The sequence below is a fragment of the Halichoerus grypus genome, chromosome 1 (genome assembly GCF_964656455.1).
Source record: "Halichoerus grypus chromosome 1, mHalGry1.hap1.1, whole genome shotgun sequence".
Lineage (NCBI taxonomy): Eukaryota > Metazoa > Chordata > Mammalia > Carnivora > Phocidae > Halichoerus > Halichoerus grypus.
The window spans coordinates 129,424,846-129,443,257 of record NC_135712.1 but is presented as its reverse complement, the minus strand read 5'-3'; the positions used below and the strand labels follow the sequence as shown (position 1 = coordinate 129,443,257).

General features: G+C 48.1%; 1 protein-coding gene across 5 annotated transcripts in view; it reads right to left on the bottom strand.

Moving 5' to 3' along the window:
• Nucleotides 1-6,433, bottom strand: part of GALNT15 (polypeptide N-acetylgalactosaminyltransferase 15) — a 46,345-nt gene extending 39,912 nt beyond the window's left edge. For 2 of the 5 annotated variants that reach the window (XM_036078082.2, XM_078072040.1), the window contains exon 1: nt 5,264-6,433. In XM_036078082.2, the coding sequence (XP_035933975.1) occupies nt 5,264-5,790 (527 nt within the window). In that variant the 5' untranslated portion in view covers nt 5,791-6,433. The remainder of the gene's footprint in view (nt 1-5,263) is intronic. The other 3 variants (XM_036078083.2, XM_078072041.1, XM_078072046.1) reach the window with 2 other exon arrangements.
• Nucleotides 6,434-18,412: the final 11,979 nt, after the last annotated feature.

Here is an 18,412-nt window from a genome sequence, read left to right as displayed (position 1 = left end):
AAATAACTCTTTGATCAGAGATAAGACAGTGATGTGATGTCCACAGCTGCCTGCTCAGACTTTTCTCCATCTCTCATTTCACTCCTAGGCCCTACACTTAAGAATATGACAAGGACACCTTCTGTTTGGACTAGACTACTGAGGGGGGAGGTCATCACACATTTTATCTCATTTAATCTACAACCCCATGAGAGGGTGTTATTTTAGCTACGTTTTAGAGGAAACTGAGGCTGGAGAGGTTGAGTGATCACACGGGGTCCCACGGGAGAAGCTGGGGCCAGGATTCAGCCCCAGGTCCCCTGTTCTTTGGGCGTATGAGTTGGTCACAGTTGTAGGGATATAAACCAGGGACACACGGGCCAAAATAGGAACGCAAGTTCTAAATTGATGCAAGTAGGTAGCACACAGCCAGGTACGGCTGAGCCGACATTTGTATTTAAGTACAAAACTCTGGGTCATGAAGGGGACTGTGTTCTTCTCTGCCTCTCTTTTCTATTTTCCAATTCCAGTACTACCTCCTCCATGGAAGCTTCCAGAGCTCTACTCCCTCTCCACTCACTGTCCACATCAATGGTTCCCCGAACTAAGATCAGCTTTTAAAAATTCAGATCACTGCACTCCAACTCAGAACTATATGGAGAGTCTCCAGCAAAGGGGTCTGAAAATCTACATTTTTAACAAGCAAGATGGGGGAATCTGGTGAGTATATACTTTGGTGAACCAGCGATGTAGCCCCTTGCTGCTCAAAAATGTGGTCTGTGGACCAGAAGAACCAGTACCAGCTCGGAGCTTGATGGAAGTGTCGAATCTGGGGCCGAACCCCTGGCCTACGACGTTAGACTGTGCATTTTAACAAGATGCCTGGGGGGAGGGGTTACATACACTTGAAAGTTTGTGAAGTGCAGCTCTGTCTAACCTGTTAAGTATACAGAGTGTCCTCGGATCAGCAGCTTGAGCATCACCCAGGAAACCTGTAGAAAACAAATTCTTGGGCCCCACCCTTGACCTAGTGAATCAGACAATGTAGGAGGAGAGGCCAGGAATCTGCATTTTAGCAAGGCCTCTAGGTGATCCCATGTGAACTCAAGTTTGAGGGTCATTGCCTGGACCAGGAGATTACGAAGCACTTTCTCAGCTGGGAGCCTCTTTGATCCTGGCAATCGGTTGCCCCGCACCAGATGCCAGGATGATCAAAGGAGAGCTGGGCCTGGCAGAGGCTCGAAAGCTGTCATGCCACACGAGGCTGAATGGGCAAGGCCTCTTCCTCCCGAACCCCTCTTTGATAGCAGCTTTGAAGGACTGAGTCAACCCTAGTCTTCAGTCTGGGGCTCTTTATTTCTCTTTATTTCATCTATGTAATCATTCACTTCTAGTCCTGCCCCTGGCCCCAGGACCCTGCCCTCCCCACAGCACAGCCAGTCCATGGAGCTTCATCTGTTCTTATAAAGAACGCACTGGTCAGTGTGCACGGGGCTCACATTTCCCCAGTGATGTCATGCTACGGACCTCTTTTCTGCATCTTACTTGCTTCGCTCCGCATGGTGCTTGAAGGTCTCCCCGCATCGGTATTGTGCACTGAGTCTGTGACGTCTACCTCCTGCAGAGTGCCTCTGGGCTGCACCCAGCTCCCCCAGCGCCCCCTGATCACGTGCCCAGGTGGCTTCCAACTCCTCAGTGCCACCAAGGACGCTGTGACAGACATCCTCCTCCCTCCTCCGTGTCTCCCTGTGGACCTGTGTGAGTTCTCCCTAATTTATAGGTGGAGAAACTTGAAAGGCTTCCAGCCCAAGTGACTTGCCCAGAAAGTACAATGTGGCAGTTACGAACATGACTTTGGTGCCAGACACACCTGGTCAGATAACCTGGCTTCAGTCCCTTCACTTTTCTGTGCCTCAGTTTTCACATCCGTAAAATGGGAATGATACTAGTATCTAGCTTATGGGTTCGTTATGAAGATTAAGTGAATGAAAACCACTTAGCAGGGTCCCTAGCACATAGGAAGTGTTCAGATAAATGTTCCCTGTAATTTTGCCTTTCTTTCCAGAGCCTGCCTTTTGACTTTTTACACTGATTTTTTCTTTCCTGTCCAGTCTTGCGTTATTACTGACTTCCTTGCATGCCCCTTTTCAACATGACCTTCAGCAGTGACCTTAGAGGTCCTCAGAAAAAGCCTGAGGCTTTTTGGGGGGAATGAGCAAAGGCCAGGACTGGTTTGGAGATTTTGGTGCATGAATTGGGGCCGGCAGGACTTGTCTGGGTTAGGACAGGCTTGCAAGAAGCCCTAGGATGGGTGGTGCTCAGCACACCACAGCCGAAGGCAGAGGCACTGGGATTTCCAGAGTTCTCCTAGCCCAGGTGGGAAAGCAGTGCAGGACTCGCACGGAGTAGGCGCTTACTACATGGCTGTTCTTTTATGAGCTGTATCTGGGCCTGGTTTTGTAGTGGAAAGAGGAGGAGAGGCCCGTCACCCTGGAGGGAGTGTGGGGGCTTGTTGCCTCACTTTGCAGAGAATCCCTTGTGTGCCCTGAGAGGGGCTGGAAGGGCAGCACCTGAGCTGCAGAGGGGAAAGCAGACGCTGGGGGCCGCCGCCCGGCCGCACAGGCTGCATGGGGGGGCTGGGCCAGCAGAGGGCGCCACACACCTCCACACGGAGCTGATGGCGGGCCTGGGAGAACTGGGGCAGGCTGGGCGAGGGTTTGCCTGGGACTGCGGGGTTTCCCAGCCCGGAAAGTCCCAGACAACCTAAGACGAGTTGGTTATGCTGGCTTGAAGAGGCACCCACTGAAGCGGCGCACACACACGCGCGGCAGTGAACATCGCACACGTGACACAAACCGCACCTGCACTCCCACCACACATGCACAACACACACCCATGCACTTCACACCCCAAGCATAACACACGCCACACACTCGCACACACACGTACAGCTCGCCCCCCACACTTACAACATACATGCAACACACTCAATGCACACAGGCAATACACACCAAATACACGTGCATACATGTACCCACAAACATGCAAAACAAGCGGTACCTCACAGTACACACACGTACACCACACCACACGCAGCGCATCTACAATACACATATACACCACCTACAGGGGCACAACACACGTGCCGCGAAATTCACCCACGCTTGCACCACACGCACCCAAGACACTCCTGCGCTTCACACCGCGTGAATAGTACACGCAGCCCACATACACAGGGACAACTCAGGTAATAGGTGTGTGCGACACGTGTGCGACTCACGCAACCCACACACTCACACAAGCACGTCATGCACACGTAACACAGTCACAACACAGTATACGTGCACACCTATTCCACAAAAACATACAAAACAAAAACCCAGTCACAACACACACATGCACAATGCACGTCGCATTGTGTGCAAAACATACATCATCACACACGTACCACATATGCCACTTTGTACATCAACATGCACACACATAAGAACGTGAACACAGGCATGTGTGACTACACACCACACAACTCATACCTGTGCACAGCGCACAACACACGCAGTCACTTGGCCCACGGGCACCACATAATGCACGACAGACGTGTACTACACACAACACACATGCAAGCTGTTTACTACACACACAACACACACGTGCGCAAACACATACATACAATGCACCCACAGATATGCGTATGCACAGCACATTTGCATAATGCACGCGCACGTGCGTGCACGCGCGCACACACACACACACACACACCTATGGGTAGCCAGAGACCCTCTTGTCTGAGGCAATGTTTCTTATTGGCAAAATGAAGACACTCCTTCTTGTTCTAGGCCAAAGAAAAACCGTATCCAGAGAATTTGAAAACAATATATTCATTCATTCAGCCCTCATTTCTTTACTGTCTGCATGGCAGGGACCTGAGCACTGAACAAACATCAGTGACCATTTAGCTTTGGTTGTAGTGAGTGTCATGAATTCAAACTTCTGAGAGCACAAAACTGCACCGGGGTGGGCCTGGCTGGGTCTGGAAGTTTCCTGAAAAGAGCTTCTTAAGCCAAGACCTGAAGCTGGAGCGGCAGGGTTGGGATGGGTAAGATGAGTGAGGCACCCACACGCGCAATGTAAGGAGCCACTCTCCCGTGCGCTGACCTGCATTTGCACGGCCCCGAGGGTGAGCACCAGGCAGTCAGGCTGAAGGAACATCCCCCCTCCCTGCCGCCCGCCCAGGGCTCAGAGGAGTACATTGTCTCGCTCTTGATTGCAGCTCTACATGGACTCGCTCACCCACAGGGTCAGAGCATGTGTTTGCTTGTTGGGAAACTCTCTGGGCTCTAGGAACAGCAGGGGCTTATAGGAAGGGACTTCCCCGAACTAACCAGCCACTTTGGCCCTGGCCTCTGGACCAGAGCCCTCCTCTGCAGCTGGCCATGGTCATGGTCGGGGAGGACAGGGGATGTACAAGGCGAGCTCAGCCTCTCCCTGGGTCCAGCCTGCATATCGTCACACTTCCCAGCTTGCCTCCTGGCGGTGGGGCCACCCTGCCAGGCTCGGCTGCATCAGCACAGCATTCTGGCCCCTGGGCACTGGGACTGTGCCCTGAGTCTAGTAGACTAAGGAGGGCAGCATGGGGTGGCTGTCCAGGGAGACTGGAGCTTCTTGGATTCCAATCCCTGCTTTGGTACCTGCCAGCTGTGTGACCGTGGACAAGTTACTTGACTTCTCTGTGCCTTGTTTCCATACCTATAAAATCAGCCTGATGGTAAATCCTCTCACTCATCGGACAGAGTTGTAAGGACTGATATATGAACAGCTCTTAGACTAAAATCAGCCACGATGGCAGGAGTCACATAAATGTTAGTTTCAATTGTTATTTTGACCCAAAAGGAAAGCAAACAATAGCAACAATCATAATATCAAAATGTATCAAGGCCGAGTGTTAGAGCTGGAGGGTGGGTTGGAGAACATCTGCCCCAAGCTCACTATGTGTTGAATGGAAAAAGCTGTTTGACCTGATGACCCCGAGACAGAAGGACTAGAACCAGGGTGGGGAAGAGAAGAGCAAGTAAGAGCTCCTCCTTTTCGCACCTGGAGCGCTGGTTAAATCACCGGACCCACCCAGAGTTTCTCACTCAGTGGGTCTGGGATGTGGTCTGAGACTCCAGGGACCACATCTTGGGAATTGCTGCCCTTAGGACAGTGGAGGCAGAGTGGAGAAAGTTGGCATCCCTGAGTCTGCCGCTAACGTCTCAGAAACAGGGGAAGCCAGGGCCTTACTTACAGTGGATGCCGTACCTCGGGCAGCGCCCTCTGCAGGGGGATGCGGGCACTGAACGCCTCCTCCAGGCTGAGTGGGGTCAGCTCATCTTCGGATACCGCCCCATCTTCCTCCTCGGCCGCCCAGTCCCTCTCTGGGGCCTCTTCATCCTGCCTTCTGCTCGGCTGTTTGATGAGCCGATAGCTGCCACCTCTCCTGCCCTGGGTCTTGTTCCTTCTGGCCCTGGGTGAGGCCACGGCCACCAGGAGCTGATCCTCCCGCAGCGAGATAAAGGGGGGCAGACCCTCCAGGGGGCCGTATTCTTGGCCCTCATCCTCGGCCTCCAGCACCCATTCCTGGGATTCCCCGAAGTGCAGGCGGTACCCAGCATCAGGGCTGCGCGGGGCGGCCTGGGCTGTGCGGGCAGGGTGTGGGGCGCGCGGGGGAGGGCGCAGCATGGCCACCATCAGCAGCGCGCATCCCAGCATCAGTAAGAGCAGCAGGAGTTGCAGTCCGCATGGTCCATGCCGGCATCGCTTCTTTAGCAGCATGTTGCTGGAACTTGCCAAATGCAACAGGTCATATTCAAGTCCGCTCCCTCTTCCAGCTCCAGGTTCCTTCGGGCGTGCAGGAGAACCTGGCTTCTAGTTCCACCTGGAAGTTTTTTGCTGGTCACTTAACCTGCTCCTTTTTTCCCATCTGACACTAGCCAACAGCATGTGTGAGACTGACTTGCACTTACAATCAGAAAGCCACCGGATCCAGGTCCCACCCTGGCTCCTCTCTGAGTGGATTTCTGTAATTGCCTTCTGAAAGCCCATTCGCGGGGTCTTCAAATGGAATCGTTTTGCCCCCTTTACCCCCTTTATCTCCTTGGGGAAAAAATTATTCCATTCTGCTCAGGTGTTTGGTCTCACGTGTTTCGTCTCCCCCCTCCCCCGCCCCTTGCATGAATGGTCAGGTTGCTATGCGATGTCTTTGGGGGGAGCTGGTGGGTCCTCAGTCCAGCGGAGCTGACAGTCGTCCTCCTTTGGATGCTTCAAGTCAGGTCAGATCAACAGATGTGAAGCCGGCAGGCAGCGCCTGATTTCCTTTCACACATAGCTCCGTGCTCAGCTGAGAGCCCTCTGCCAGACACATCGGGAGCCAAGCATGCGCCTCGCTCCTGGTCCTAATGCCCTCACTGTTCCAAGGCTTTGCACAATCCCACAGAGCACAACTCCGGGGCAAAATAAACACCGGCACTGCCAGGACCAAACCCAAACAGGAACATCCCAGAAGTTCAGATTTGAATCTCATTGATAGAAGACTTCTTTCCCCACCCACGGGGGCAGGAAAGAGTATTCCCTCCTGATTTCAGAAAGGCTGTACCTGCGGCACTGATGCAAACAGCTAGCTATCTCTTGCACCCTGAGCCTCCCACGAGTGATCTGGAAAGTTAGGCTGGACTCTCCCTCCTTCTTGAGGACCACTGTCCTCATCCTTCTGAGAATGAGGAAAGCTGGGGGGAGATGCTCCCTGAAGTCCCTCCTGCCCACAAAAGCATCTGAATGCCTCGTATACACGGCCACTAAGGGGGGAAATCAGGAGAAGAGTGGCATGTTCTTCAGTTGTAAAACCTCCTTCATTCAACCAACAAATATTAATGAGCACCTACTATGTGCCAAAACTATTCCGGGACTGGGAGTCCAGCAACGAATAAAACGTTGTGGGGATGAGCATCTGGGGCAGAGGGGATAGCAAATGCAAATGTTCTACAGCGAGCATGTGCCGGGCCTTTCCAGGAGCAGCAGAGAATCCAGTGTGGTAGGAACAGAGTGAGGAGGGCAGAGTGTGATGAAAAACAGGACGAAAGGGGTAAAGGGGGTAAGAGGTGAGGGGGATCATGGAGGACTTTGGAGGGCATTGTAGGGCTTTTCCTCTTTGTTCTGAGTGAGATGGGAGCACTCGGAGGGTTGTGAGCAGAGGACAGACACAACTGACATAGATTTGAACGGGATCACTCTGGCTGCTATGTTGGGATCAGACTGGGGGAGCAAAGGGCAGAAGTAGGGAGACCAACTCAGGTGCTGTTGCAGAGAGAAATGATGAAGGCATGGACCAGAGTGGAGGTGGCGAGGAGCAGTCAGCCTCTGGGCATATTTTAAGGAAGATCCTATAGAACCGGCTGGTGAATTGATATCCAGTGTAAAGAGAAAGAAAAGAGTCCAGGATGATTTCAAGTTTTTGGTCTGGTAGTTGGGAGAACAGAGTTGCCATCAGCCAAGATGGAGAGGGCAGGAGTTGGTAGAAGGAGATATATGACAGCGGCTGGTTGGGCCATGTGAAGTTTGAGATGTCAAGGGGAGATGAAGGGTGGGCAGTGGGATACGTAATAGCTGGAGGTTGGGGGAGAGGTCTGGCCTGCAGATGGTAAAGCAGCGCAGGGATGGTGCCTGAAGCCATGAGATCCAAGGGAGTGTTGTAGATGGGAGAGAGGAGGGAATCCGGCATGCTCAGAGTTCCTGGGCTCCCGGCTGGATTAGCTGATTAAGGGTGACTAACCATGACTGTGAGGTACATTTCTTCTGCTGACTGCAGAACTGCCAGTCTGCCCAGTAACCAGGAGTGGGGGGAGGGGGGCTGTCATTGGGGAATTCCTGAAATGAATTGCTCATTTTTCTATTTTGATTTTGATCTTAGAATGTGAGCTTAAACATCTCATGGAAAAAAAATGTTTTTCCTTTTGATTCAGTTGCTTCTTCCAGAGCTCCAGCTCAGTGTGTATGTGTCTGTGTGTGTGTGTGTGTGTGTGTTTTCCCTGAAGACATTCAGAGTCAGAGGTGACATAGTGGGTTATATGTGATTGTTCTTAATAGCCTAGCATAGTGTCCCGATGGACAGCAGTTAGGATTGCTGGATTGGACCATATTTTCCAAATCCCACATCAGGGTGTAGTGGGGTGGGAGTTATATGGCTTTCAGGTCCAAGAGGCAGGCACTCTGGGAGATGTCATTTCGAATTTCTGGGACATTTTGAGGTTAACAAGGATGATTCCAGAAGACTTTCAGAGAACAAGCAATGTGCAGTCTCCAGCTCCAGGGCAGAACACCCTCCCCGACCCTCTCCAGCAACACTGGTTTCAAACTCACCAGCCAACTCCCCACCCCTCCCCTACCACTGCCAGGGCCTTTACCTGGCTGATCCTTTGCTTGACCTCTCCTTCCCCAAAAAGCCAGCCATAAGGCTCATTTACTTGCTTTCATGTTTCTTCCAATATTGCCTGTTCAGCGAGGCCTCTCCTGACCCACCCTTTCACACCAGAAGCCCCTCCATCTATGCATGGCATCCTGTCCTCTTGCCTTGCTTTCTTTGAGAATCTCTGTAGATTTGTCCAACACTTGATAAACAAGATAACTTGGTTCTTTGCTGTCTATGCCCCCATCCCACCCCCATAAAAGGTAAGTCCTACAAGGAGAACTGTTCCATCGGTTCACTGCTGTTTCCCCAGAGAACTGTCTGACACAGAGTGGGCGCTCAATAAATATTTCTCGAGTGAACATAGAGACAACAATATAGCTATTCTGATTCAAGTCAAGGGAGGTCAGCATGTCCTCTGAGGCTCTGGGATTTAGACCAGCCCTAAAAGGATTCTCCGCAGCCCATAATCATGGGATGATACTTGAAGTCTGCTAAGAATGAAATAAAATTCCCACGTACATCCCCCATGGACAGAGTCACCCCGAGCGGAGGGAGCGGGTGGGCCCTCCTGGCCGCAGGCCACTGGGACCATCTACACATGCTGCTCTGCCCCGTCCCAGCTCCTGGCTCATGGGGGTGTTACTTTGCTGTTTGTACATCTTCTCTCAGCTGGAGCCTCCCTTCAGCACCCAGATGTCAGCAATGCATCCTCAGTCTACAACCCTGGCTCTTAGCTTCTGTCTTTGTACAGCCGGAATTTTCCTCATGGTGTCTTCTGCTCAGAAACAGAACCAATCAAGCCATGGGTCCCCAAACACAACACAAAGTCTTTCTAGTCTCCGTGTATTCCTCTCAGCCTGGCTGGCTCAGTCAAAAAGCGTGCGACTCTTGATCTCGGGGTCGTGGGTTCAAGCCCCCGTTGGGTATAGTGATTACTAAAAAATAAATAAACTTCAAAAAAAAGAAAGAAATGGGGCTTCCCCTAGAGACATCCCTTCTGTCATTACCCAAAGCTTTGAGGGCTACCCTGCCCCTGCCCAGGGCTCTTTAGGGGAGGAAGGGCTGGACACAGTCCCATGGCCCCTGTCCCCTGTCATCTCTCTCCTCTCTTTCTCATCTGTCTTCCTGTTGTGGGTTGAACTGTTATGGATTGAACGGAGGGTTGAACCTCAAAAGATGCTGAAGTCCTATGGTACCTGGGAATGCGATCTTACTTGGAAATAGGGTCTTTGCAGATGATCAAGTAAGATGAGATCATTAAGGTGAACCTTACTTCAACATTACTGATGTCCTTATGCAAGGAGAGACTTGGCCGCAGACACACACAGGGGAATGCATATGAAGATGAAGCCAGAGATCAGGGCGATGCACCAACAAGCCAAGGGATGCCAAAGGTTGCCAGCAAACCACCAGACGCTAGGGGACAGCACGGAACAGATTTCCCCTCACAGCCTCAGAAGGAACCAACCCTGCCGACACCTTGAGTTCAGACTTCAGCCCCCAGGACTGTGAGAAAATGAATGTCTGTTGTTTAAGCCCCCCAGTCTGTGGTGCTTTGTTACAGCAGCTCTGAAAATTATTACAATTCCTTTTGCCCACCCACCTTTGCCTTCCCTCAACTCTCTCTCTCCTTGTCTTTCCTTTCTCTTCTCTCTTTCCACCTCTCTTCTCATATCACACTACCTCTGCAGTCAGTGTGCTAGTCTTCCCATGGTGCAGGCCACCTGAAGAAAGCCGCCTCTAAGGACTGGACCTGGCTTGGCTCTGGCCTGGGGCTCTTGGTTCTGGTTTAAGACAAGCCAGGTCTGGGTTCCTCCTGAGGCTATGGCCTCGTTCTCTTCACCTCAAAGCTCCAGTGCCTGAGGTCCTTCCTTCTTCCCTCCCTCCCTCCTCTCCCCCACCTTCCTCCCTCCCCCCTTCCTCCCTCCCTCCCTTCCTCCCTCCCTTCATTCCTTCCTCCCCGCCTCCTCCCTCCCTCCCTTCCTTCCTTCCTTCTTTCCTTCCTCCCTCCCTTCCTTCCTTCCCTCCTTCTTCTCTCTCTCTCTCCTCCCCCGCCCCCATCCCCAACCATGGGTTTTTTTCTGATCACTGAATTGTTGAAAATGCCAACCATATTCTAAAACTATGGTCAATCAGTTCTTCCTGATGCTGGGAAAGTGTTGGGGGATGGTTTGAATTTTGTTGATCCTTAAATTGAATTTTCAATGCTGCAGTTGAGAATCACAGGCTCTAAATGAATTTCTCTAAATGAATTTTTTTGTAGTTTTGTAATGGTACAGATATGTACCAAGAAAGCTATAACTTAGGGTTAGATTGTGGGGTTTTTTGCTTATTTGTTTTTGTTTTTTTTTTTTAGAATGATTTGTTAATTTTTCTAACTTTACCAAAATTTGCAGCTTATACCTCAATAGAACAGGGGTATTTTAAATCACACAACTGCAGAAAAAACAAGAGCAATATTGGGAGCTGGGACAATGGACACTCCAGTTAGGTGCCCATTGGGATGTCTGCATGTTACTTCCTTTAGCTTTTTATCCGCCTGTTTTCTCATAGGCCACAGCACCTTTAGTGTAGAAAAGTCTGCTATTTGCCTAGAAAAAAAGTTAAGTCTTCAATTCAGTCTGGTAGCAGGTCAAAGTGCCTGAACAAGTCAGAGACCAAGAGCCTTCACTGAAGGAACAGTGGACATCAGCTAGTAAATAAACTCTCTGCCATGCACCAGGAGACCTGGCCCAGGCAGTTCAAGACGTCATCAACAGGTGAATCATTCAGTTCCCATCTGAACTTGAGGTGGAGAGAAGAGCCAGAAACAAGATGAGAAGAGAAAACAGTTCCCCCAAGCGCCTGATCACGGGCGTGTTCTCTGTGTGATTTTGTTATGCTATATGGTGATGGCCGTGAGCTTTTTGGCTTCCCCTATTAATGGGGGCTCCATCTTTGTCTCTCCCACACGTAGCACAGTTCCTGGCTCAGCAACACATGTCAAATGCTTGGCTCTTGGAGATGAGACCTGAGGTACACTACACATTGTGCACTGAATGAATTGTTGACAATAAGGTAACAGCCTGGGATGGGTACCAATGTTCGGCCTTAGAAAGGGGAGAAGGCAATGAGAGGCCCTGCATGCCAGCCCCACCTCCTCCCTTCCCTCAGACCACCTGACAGGACCTGGACTGAGGTGGCCAACCCCACTCCTGCTTCTCTGATGTAACCCATTCTGCCCGGCTTTCCTTGTGCCTGGATTGTACTGGGAAAGAACATTACCGCTGATTAGGGCGTAGCCATGTGTCGATACCATAATGATAAGCATTGACGGAGAGCAGTTTTTACGCAGGGCTACCTCAAGGGAGGAGTGGCATCTATGATCCTTGTAGGGTCATCTCCAAATGCAAGAGTGACCAAGAATAGAGGCCCTCCTTAGCCCTTCTCGGGCTTCCTGAGCTAGAGTTGATGGGGGGTGGGCCCAGGCATCTGTGTTTTAACGAGCCCTCCAGATCCTTCTGATGTCTGCTAAGGATGGAGAGCCCCCTCGTAAGGATCAAGCAGAGAAAGTCAATTATCATATGGTTTCACTTATTTGTGGAACATGAGGAATAGCATGGAGGACATTAGGAGAAGGAAGGGAAAAATGAAGGGGGCGGAAATCAGAAGGGGAGACGAACCATGAGAGACTATGGACTCCGAGAAACAAACTGAGGGTTCTAGAGGGGAGGGGGGTGGGGGGATGGGTTAACCTGGTGATAGGTATTGAAGAGGGCACGTACTGCATGGAGCACTGGGTGTAATACACAAACAATGAATCATGGAGCACTACATCAAAAACTAATGATGTAATGTATGGTGATTAACATACACAATAAAATAAGATAAAATTAAAAAAAAGGACTGCATCTCCCTCAATGTATATAATTGTCTAATCACTATGCTGTACACCTAAAGCTAATATAATATCAAATGTCAGCTCTATTTCAATTCAAATAAAAAATTTAAAAATATATATATAAAGAATATATCTCCCCTAACATGACAAAGAAGAAATCCAAACTCAATTTGCTTCTTTCTGTCTTTCTCTCTAATCTGGGACATAGTCTTTCTGGGCATGAGAGGAAAGCAAGGGAGCTCAGTTTTGTGTGTATAAACCTCAGATGTTCAAGGCCACGTTCTCCTCACATTCTCCTCAGTGTGGGTTCATGAGTTCATTTGGGGCAAAAATAAAAACACTCGTCTGGTGTTAGGCCATTCAAGGTTTCTCCATGCCCTCCCTCTCCCGGAGGCAGGGTCTAGGTTGTCGGTGCTACCCAGGACCCAGGCATTGAGAGGGAGCACGCCTGTCCTCATCCTTGTGATTTACCCATACCGGGGTCCCCTCAAAGGGCCCTGGTCCCATCTGGCCTCTGAAAACCCTTACAGAGGTTCTGCTGGAACTACCTGCTCTCCAAACACAAGGCTTTGTTGGGCCACAGGCTCCCTGAGGCCCAGCCCGCCACTCTTCTCGGGGGGCACCGGGAGCTCTGTGAGACCGCCTCACACCCACCAGCCTAAACCCGCGTAAGACTTTTCTCCCGCTCACACAGTGTGCTGGTTGTAGAGGCCTCTGGGGGCTTGTCACTGCCCTGGACCCTACCCGAGCATGGGGACACTGGTCCTCTCTCTCTCTGGGGCTTCTGTCAGTACCCCCACGTCCACTTTCGGCCTGGGGGATTGGCTTGGAGGAGGGGCTTAGGGCACTTTCCAGGGATCCCCTGGGATCCAAGGTCTCTTTCCTCTCCCTTCATGCTTTCCTCTTCTGGACTAGTGGGTTTAAAAATAGATACATTTAATATTTCTTTTTTAGTTCCCAAAGAGCCTGTACAGCCATGGTTGACCCACTGCCCTGGGTCCCTTGGCCTCCCTCTGAGTTCACCTGCAGCTGCGGATGGACAGAGGCTGTGACCGCAGACAGCGCCCCACAGCGGCCGCCTCTCCCTGCCCGCCTGCGGGTCTCTCCGCCATCGGGGAACTCGCTCCCCCTTAGTGCAGAGCAAGTCAGGAGCGCTAGGGACTTAGCTACAGGAGCAACTTTAGGCATTAAGGAAAGGAACTTGGTGGATAAATGCCTCAGTGAAAAATACCGGATAAGCTCAGTGCAACTATTCTGAGCTATGATCTACATACTCCATTAGAGAATTCCTAGCAGGGTTGAGGTCCCAGTAGTCCACAGTGACAGTCTGCTCATCAATATATCCTTTATCCCCGTTCTCCCTTCTTCGTCTCATTCTCGCCACCCCCTCCCTTGTACTTCTTGGTTCTCTTCCCAAATAAACAACTTACATCCAACTTCTTACCTCAGGGTTTGCTTTCAGGGGAATCCAAAGTAAGACAGGGATGCCAACCAGCATAAATACTTGATCTATCCCTTTTATTTTCTGGTTGTGGAGGAAAGTAATTGCAGAAAGAAATACCTTCCTCTAGTCTTCTGCAAGATTATTTCTGTTCTTTTTGTGTAAGTCTGACTGTGACATGATTTCTGATCTGTGGTCTGTGCAATGGAACGGATAGCTATGTAATCAGTACTCTTTTAGATCTAAAGTCCTCAAAAGAGTGAAACATTCTTCAGCATATTCTATATGATGCCTAGAATAATATGTTGCAGGGTAAAGGCCATACCTGACACTAAAGACAGCTTGTCTTAAAAAACACAGTTAATCCCAGCAACCCTAACAGTATTTTAGAATTCATTCTAATCACCCAATTCCACTAAAAAAAGTTTTTTTAAAGATCCTGTTATTTTGTTTTCAAGTCACGGTTATGTATTTTTTTAAAGATTTTATTTATTTATTTGAGAGAGACAGAGAGCACAAGCGGGGGGAGGGGCAGAGGGGGAAGGAGAAGCAGACTCCCCTCTGAGCAGGGAGCCCGATGCGGGGCTCGATCTCAGGACCCCAAGACCATGACCTGAGCCGAAGGCAGATGCTTAATGGACTGAGCCAACCAGGCACCCCATGATTATGTATTTTTTAAGGGCAACGACTTTTCTCCTAAAAACAAGTACTCAGAAAATTACCCCTGTTGCTCAGTAGGCTGCTCAGTAATATCAGGTGGATGTCAGATGGGGAGGAGGATCATGGACACTAAGCTTATCCCCTATGGACCCATTCAGATAGGGTGGTGGGGAAGTGAGAGCTCTCCTGATTCTGCCTGCCTGGGGAGGCCTAGACTCGGGCAATGGTAATGACCCAAATCAACATCTTGCTGAGCCCAGAAACAAGACTTCAGACAGCTCCTGCCAGCTCCCAGCGGCAGATGTACCCAAAAAATGACTCCATACAAATTCAGACGGTGTGCATTTCAGCCTCATGTTGTGAGAACACTCCAGGAGAGTCTCTACTTATTTCTTCTTTCTTTTCAGCTACCACTGACTCTCTTGTCCCTCTGAACGAAGACCAAGATTCTCATAACCACCCTCAGACTAGCCACGTGAGCCCTCTCTGGGTGACATCAGTCACTGTGGATGCTATGATCTACTCTCAACAGATTCTGCTCAGGGGACCTTTGGCTCTTGTACACAACAGGGAGGCTCTGCTGATAGTCTTCAGGTGTTCTTCTTTTTTTTTAAAATTATTTATTTATTTATTCATTTATTTATTTTTGGTTTATGTCCCTTTTTAGTCTATTGAACCTGAAAAGCTAAGCATTTGAATTCTTGGTAAGCAGCATTCTTCAGTGCCTTCCTTTACCCAAGGCAATGAGGATGGGCGTCAGGTGTCAGAATGCGGAAGGGCCGGGGCACAGAGGAAATTACGGAGGGCAAACTTCTTAGTCATCCTGCCACTTGAGTTCCAGGTGTCTTTGAAGGTCGAAGGGGTCTGGGAGAACCACGTGCCTCTGTCCTTCATTATTCTTCTAATTCTGAGAACAAAGCTCTACTTTCTGTCCTGGTGCAAAAAGCAGGGAGAATGCACCACGCTCTATACTTGAAAAAGTGTAGCTTGTGGGTGCGTGCGCCTGCGCGTGCATGCACATGCAATTATACTATACATGCGAAATAGACCTTGCAGATAATTACACTGACTTGAACAGGGGTTGAAGGGATTAAAGATGCTGCCAAACTTTTGAGAGGACCTGGAAGACTAATTGCACAGGGCGTGGTGTGGATTTTGGAGATAGAGATGAGTTATGTGACGGATACATGAGGTTTGAAGTACCTATAATGCTTCTTTTGGAAAAGAACTGTGAAGCCCTACCGGGTATATTTATTATTGCGTTGTTTCCATTCATTCTGAAGACATTACTGAATATCCACCAGGTGCCAGGCAAGGTGCATGGCATGGTGAATAAAAAGATGAATAAGACGTGGCCAGTAAGACAGGTCCACAAGTTATTATAACCACACTGCGCTGGGAGTACTCCTAGAGATGCGTACAAACTAATATTTGGGTACATGTGAAGAAAACAAAATAAAATGTAAAGGCCTGACATTTCTCCAAGCCTGTTGATGAACAAAAAAGTGCAATTACCTCTCCATTCGCCCATAGGCTGTTCCATCTTAGAAAGCTCGTGGGATCTCGTGTGCTTGGCTCCTGCTGGTGCTGTGACTTCAAAAGGCCTTTTTAGTAGTGTGTTAATAATGAATTAAAGCCAGATTAATTCCAGCTTCGAGGCTGCCACTCTCAAAGCCTGGCCTTTGGTTCTTTGAGACATAGACAGAGCTAAGAAGGAGTTTACGGCAGATGACCTTGAGGGAGGAGGATAATCCTGCCATGGATGATTTAGGCTTTGTTTACATAATTTCCCATTGGGCTTGATCCATGGAAGCTAGGTCTAGAGGGAACACTTTTGTCTTCACCAGCTCATTTTAACCATATGGAGAATTCTGATCCTATGGAGAACTTTTTCCTTATCAACCCTGTTCCTGGACTTTTTCTACAGCTTTAGAAAAACGGATAGAGAGACACTGAACTAGAGAGGCCTTGGTAAAAGGAATGAATTCTTGTGTCGGTCAGTTCTCAGGTTCTGTTTTGGTCTGGGAGAAACTAAACGATGGGAAAAGTGGAGAAGGAAGAGAAGAAAGAGGCAGAAGAGGGAGAGCCACCATGAGAGAGGTTAAGTCGATCCATATAATAAAGAGGTGAGACAGGAGAAAGGGAAAAAAATGAAGAAAGCCCTATGGAATGGGCATAGAGAGTGATAGATGTCAAGTTTAGAGGAAGAGATTCTCTGAACTAACCACAGGGAACAAAGGAGGAGAAGAGAGGAAAGGAATTTTAAGAGGTAGCTCTGTTCTTCACTTATCAATAGCAGAATACACATTCTTCTGAAGTGCATATGGAACATTCTCCATGATAGACCATATGTTAAACCCTAAAACAAGCCTCAGTAAATTTAAGGATTAAAGTCATATAAAGTATGTTCTCCAACCAAGTATGATCAGTCCCAGAAGGAAATTTGAGAAACTTACAAATATGTGGAAATTGAACAATACGCTCCTTAATAACCAATGCGTCAAAGAAGAAATCATAGGAGAACTTAGAAAATACTTTGAAATAAATGAAAATGAAGATACAACATACCCAAACTTATGGCACGTAGCTAAAGCAGACTTAGAGGGGAATTTATAGCTGTATATGCCTTTATTGAAAGAGAAGAAAAATTTCAAGTCAAACCTATCCTACTTTAAGGTACTGCAAAATGAAGAGTGAACTAACCCTAAAGCAAGCAGGAAGAAGGAAAAAAAAAATAAAAATCTTGGGCATTTTCTCATGTAAGTATTTATAAAGCTGCCTCATTTTATTTAATGGCCATATAGTATTTCATTGACTGGATAAACTATTCAGTGGTTAATTTAACCAGTCTTGTAACAATACACATATAGGCTGTTATCAATTTTTTGCTCTTATGATCATCCTGCCTTAAATATCCTTAGACACACAAAATCTCATATGTATGTGCATATATTTGTGAATTCTTAGAAGTGGAATTTCTGGGTCAAATAAAATATGCATTAAAAACTTTAAAGCAATTACAAATTGTACTCCAAAGAGGCTGAATTAATTTACACTTGCAATAATAAAATATAAAAATGCCTGTTTCCCCTTAATATTACCAGTATAGAGTATTAGTAGACCTTTTAATCTTTGTCTACCTGATAAGTGAAAAATGGTATCTCAGCAACAAAAGCTCTAAGGTACATAGTAATAAATCTCACAAAATTTACGGGGCAAGCTATAAACTTTACCGAAGGAATAAAAGTAAACCTGGAGAGAAATAGCATGATCCTGGGTGAAAAGACTCAATATCGTAAAGATGTGAATCCTCCTCAAATTCATGCATAAATTCACTCTCGTTTCATTCAAAGTGCTAATTGAGCTTTCCATAGATTTTCACAAGCTATCCTACAATTCCTACAGAAGGGTAAAGAACCAAGAATGGATAATTATGAACAACAAAGAAGGAGATCCTTCTCCCTGGATATCTTAATTTATAAAGCATAATAATTAAAATAGTGTGGTATTGGCAAATGAATGAGAAAGAGATCAGTGGAACAGAATAGAGAGTCCAGATACAGACTGATAAAATTTTTAAAGTCTGATGATACCAATTCAGCCAGAGATGTGGGGGATGGGGACTGTTCACGTCACTGGTGGCAGTGTAAACTGGTACTTTTGAGGAGCATTTTGGCAATATCCAGTAACATCAAGGATGCCCATATTAGACAGCCCAACATTTGCACTTCTGGAAAAATGTTTTGTATATGTTCAAAAAAAAAAAAAAACACGTGCAGGGATATTCACTGAAGCACTGTAATGGCAAAAAATAGGAAATAGCCAAAATGTTCACATAATGTCACATAATGAAGTCCACACAAACGAATCTCTAAAACATCATATCGAGTGAGAAAATAAGTTGTAACAGGACAGTGTAATATCTATGTGAATTTTTGAAAGAATCAAAATGATACTACATTTTAAGCATATGTGGTAAACAAAAAAAATTATTAAAAAGTAAAACACCTTG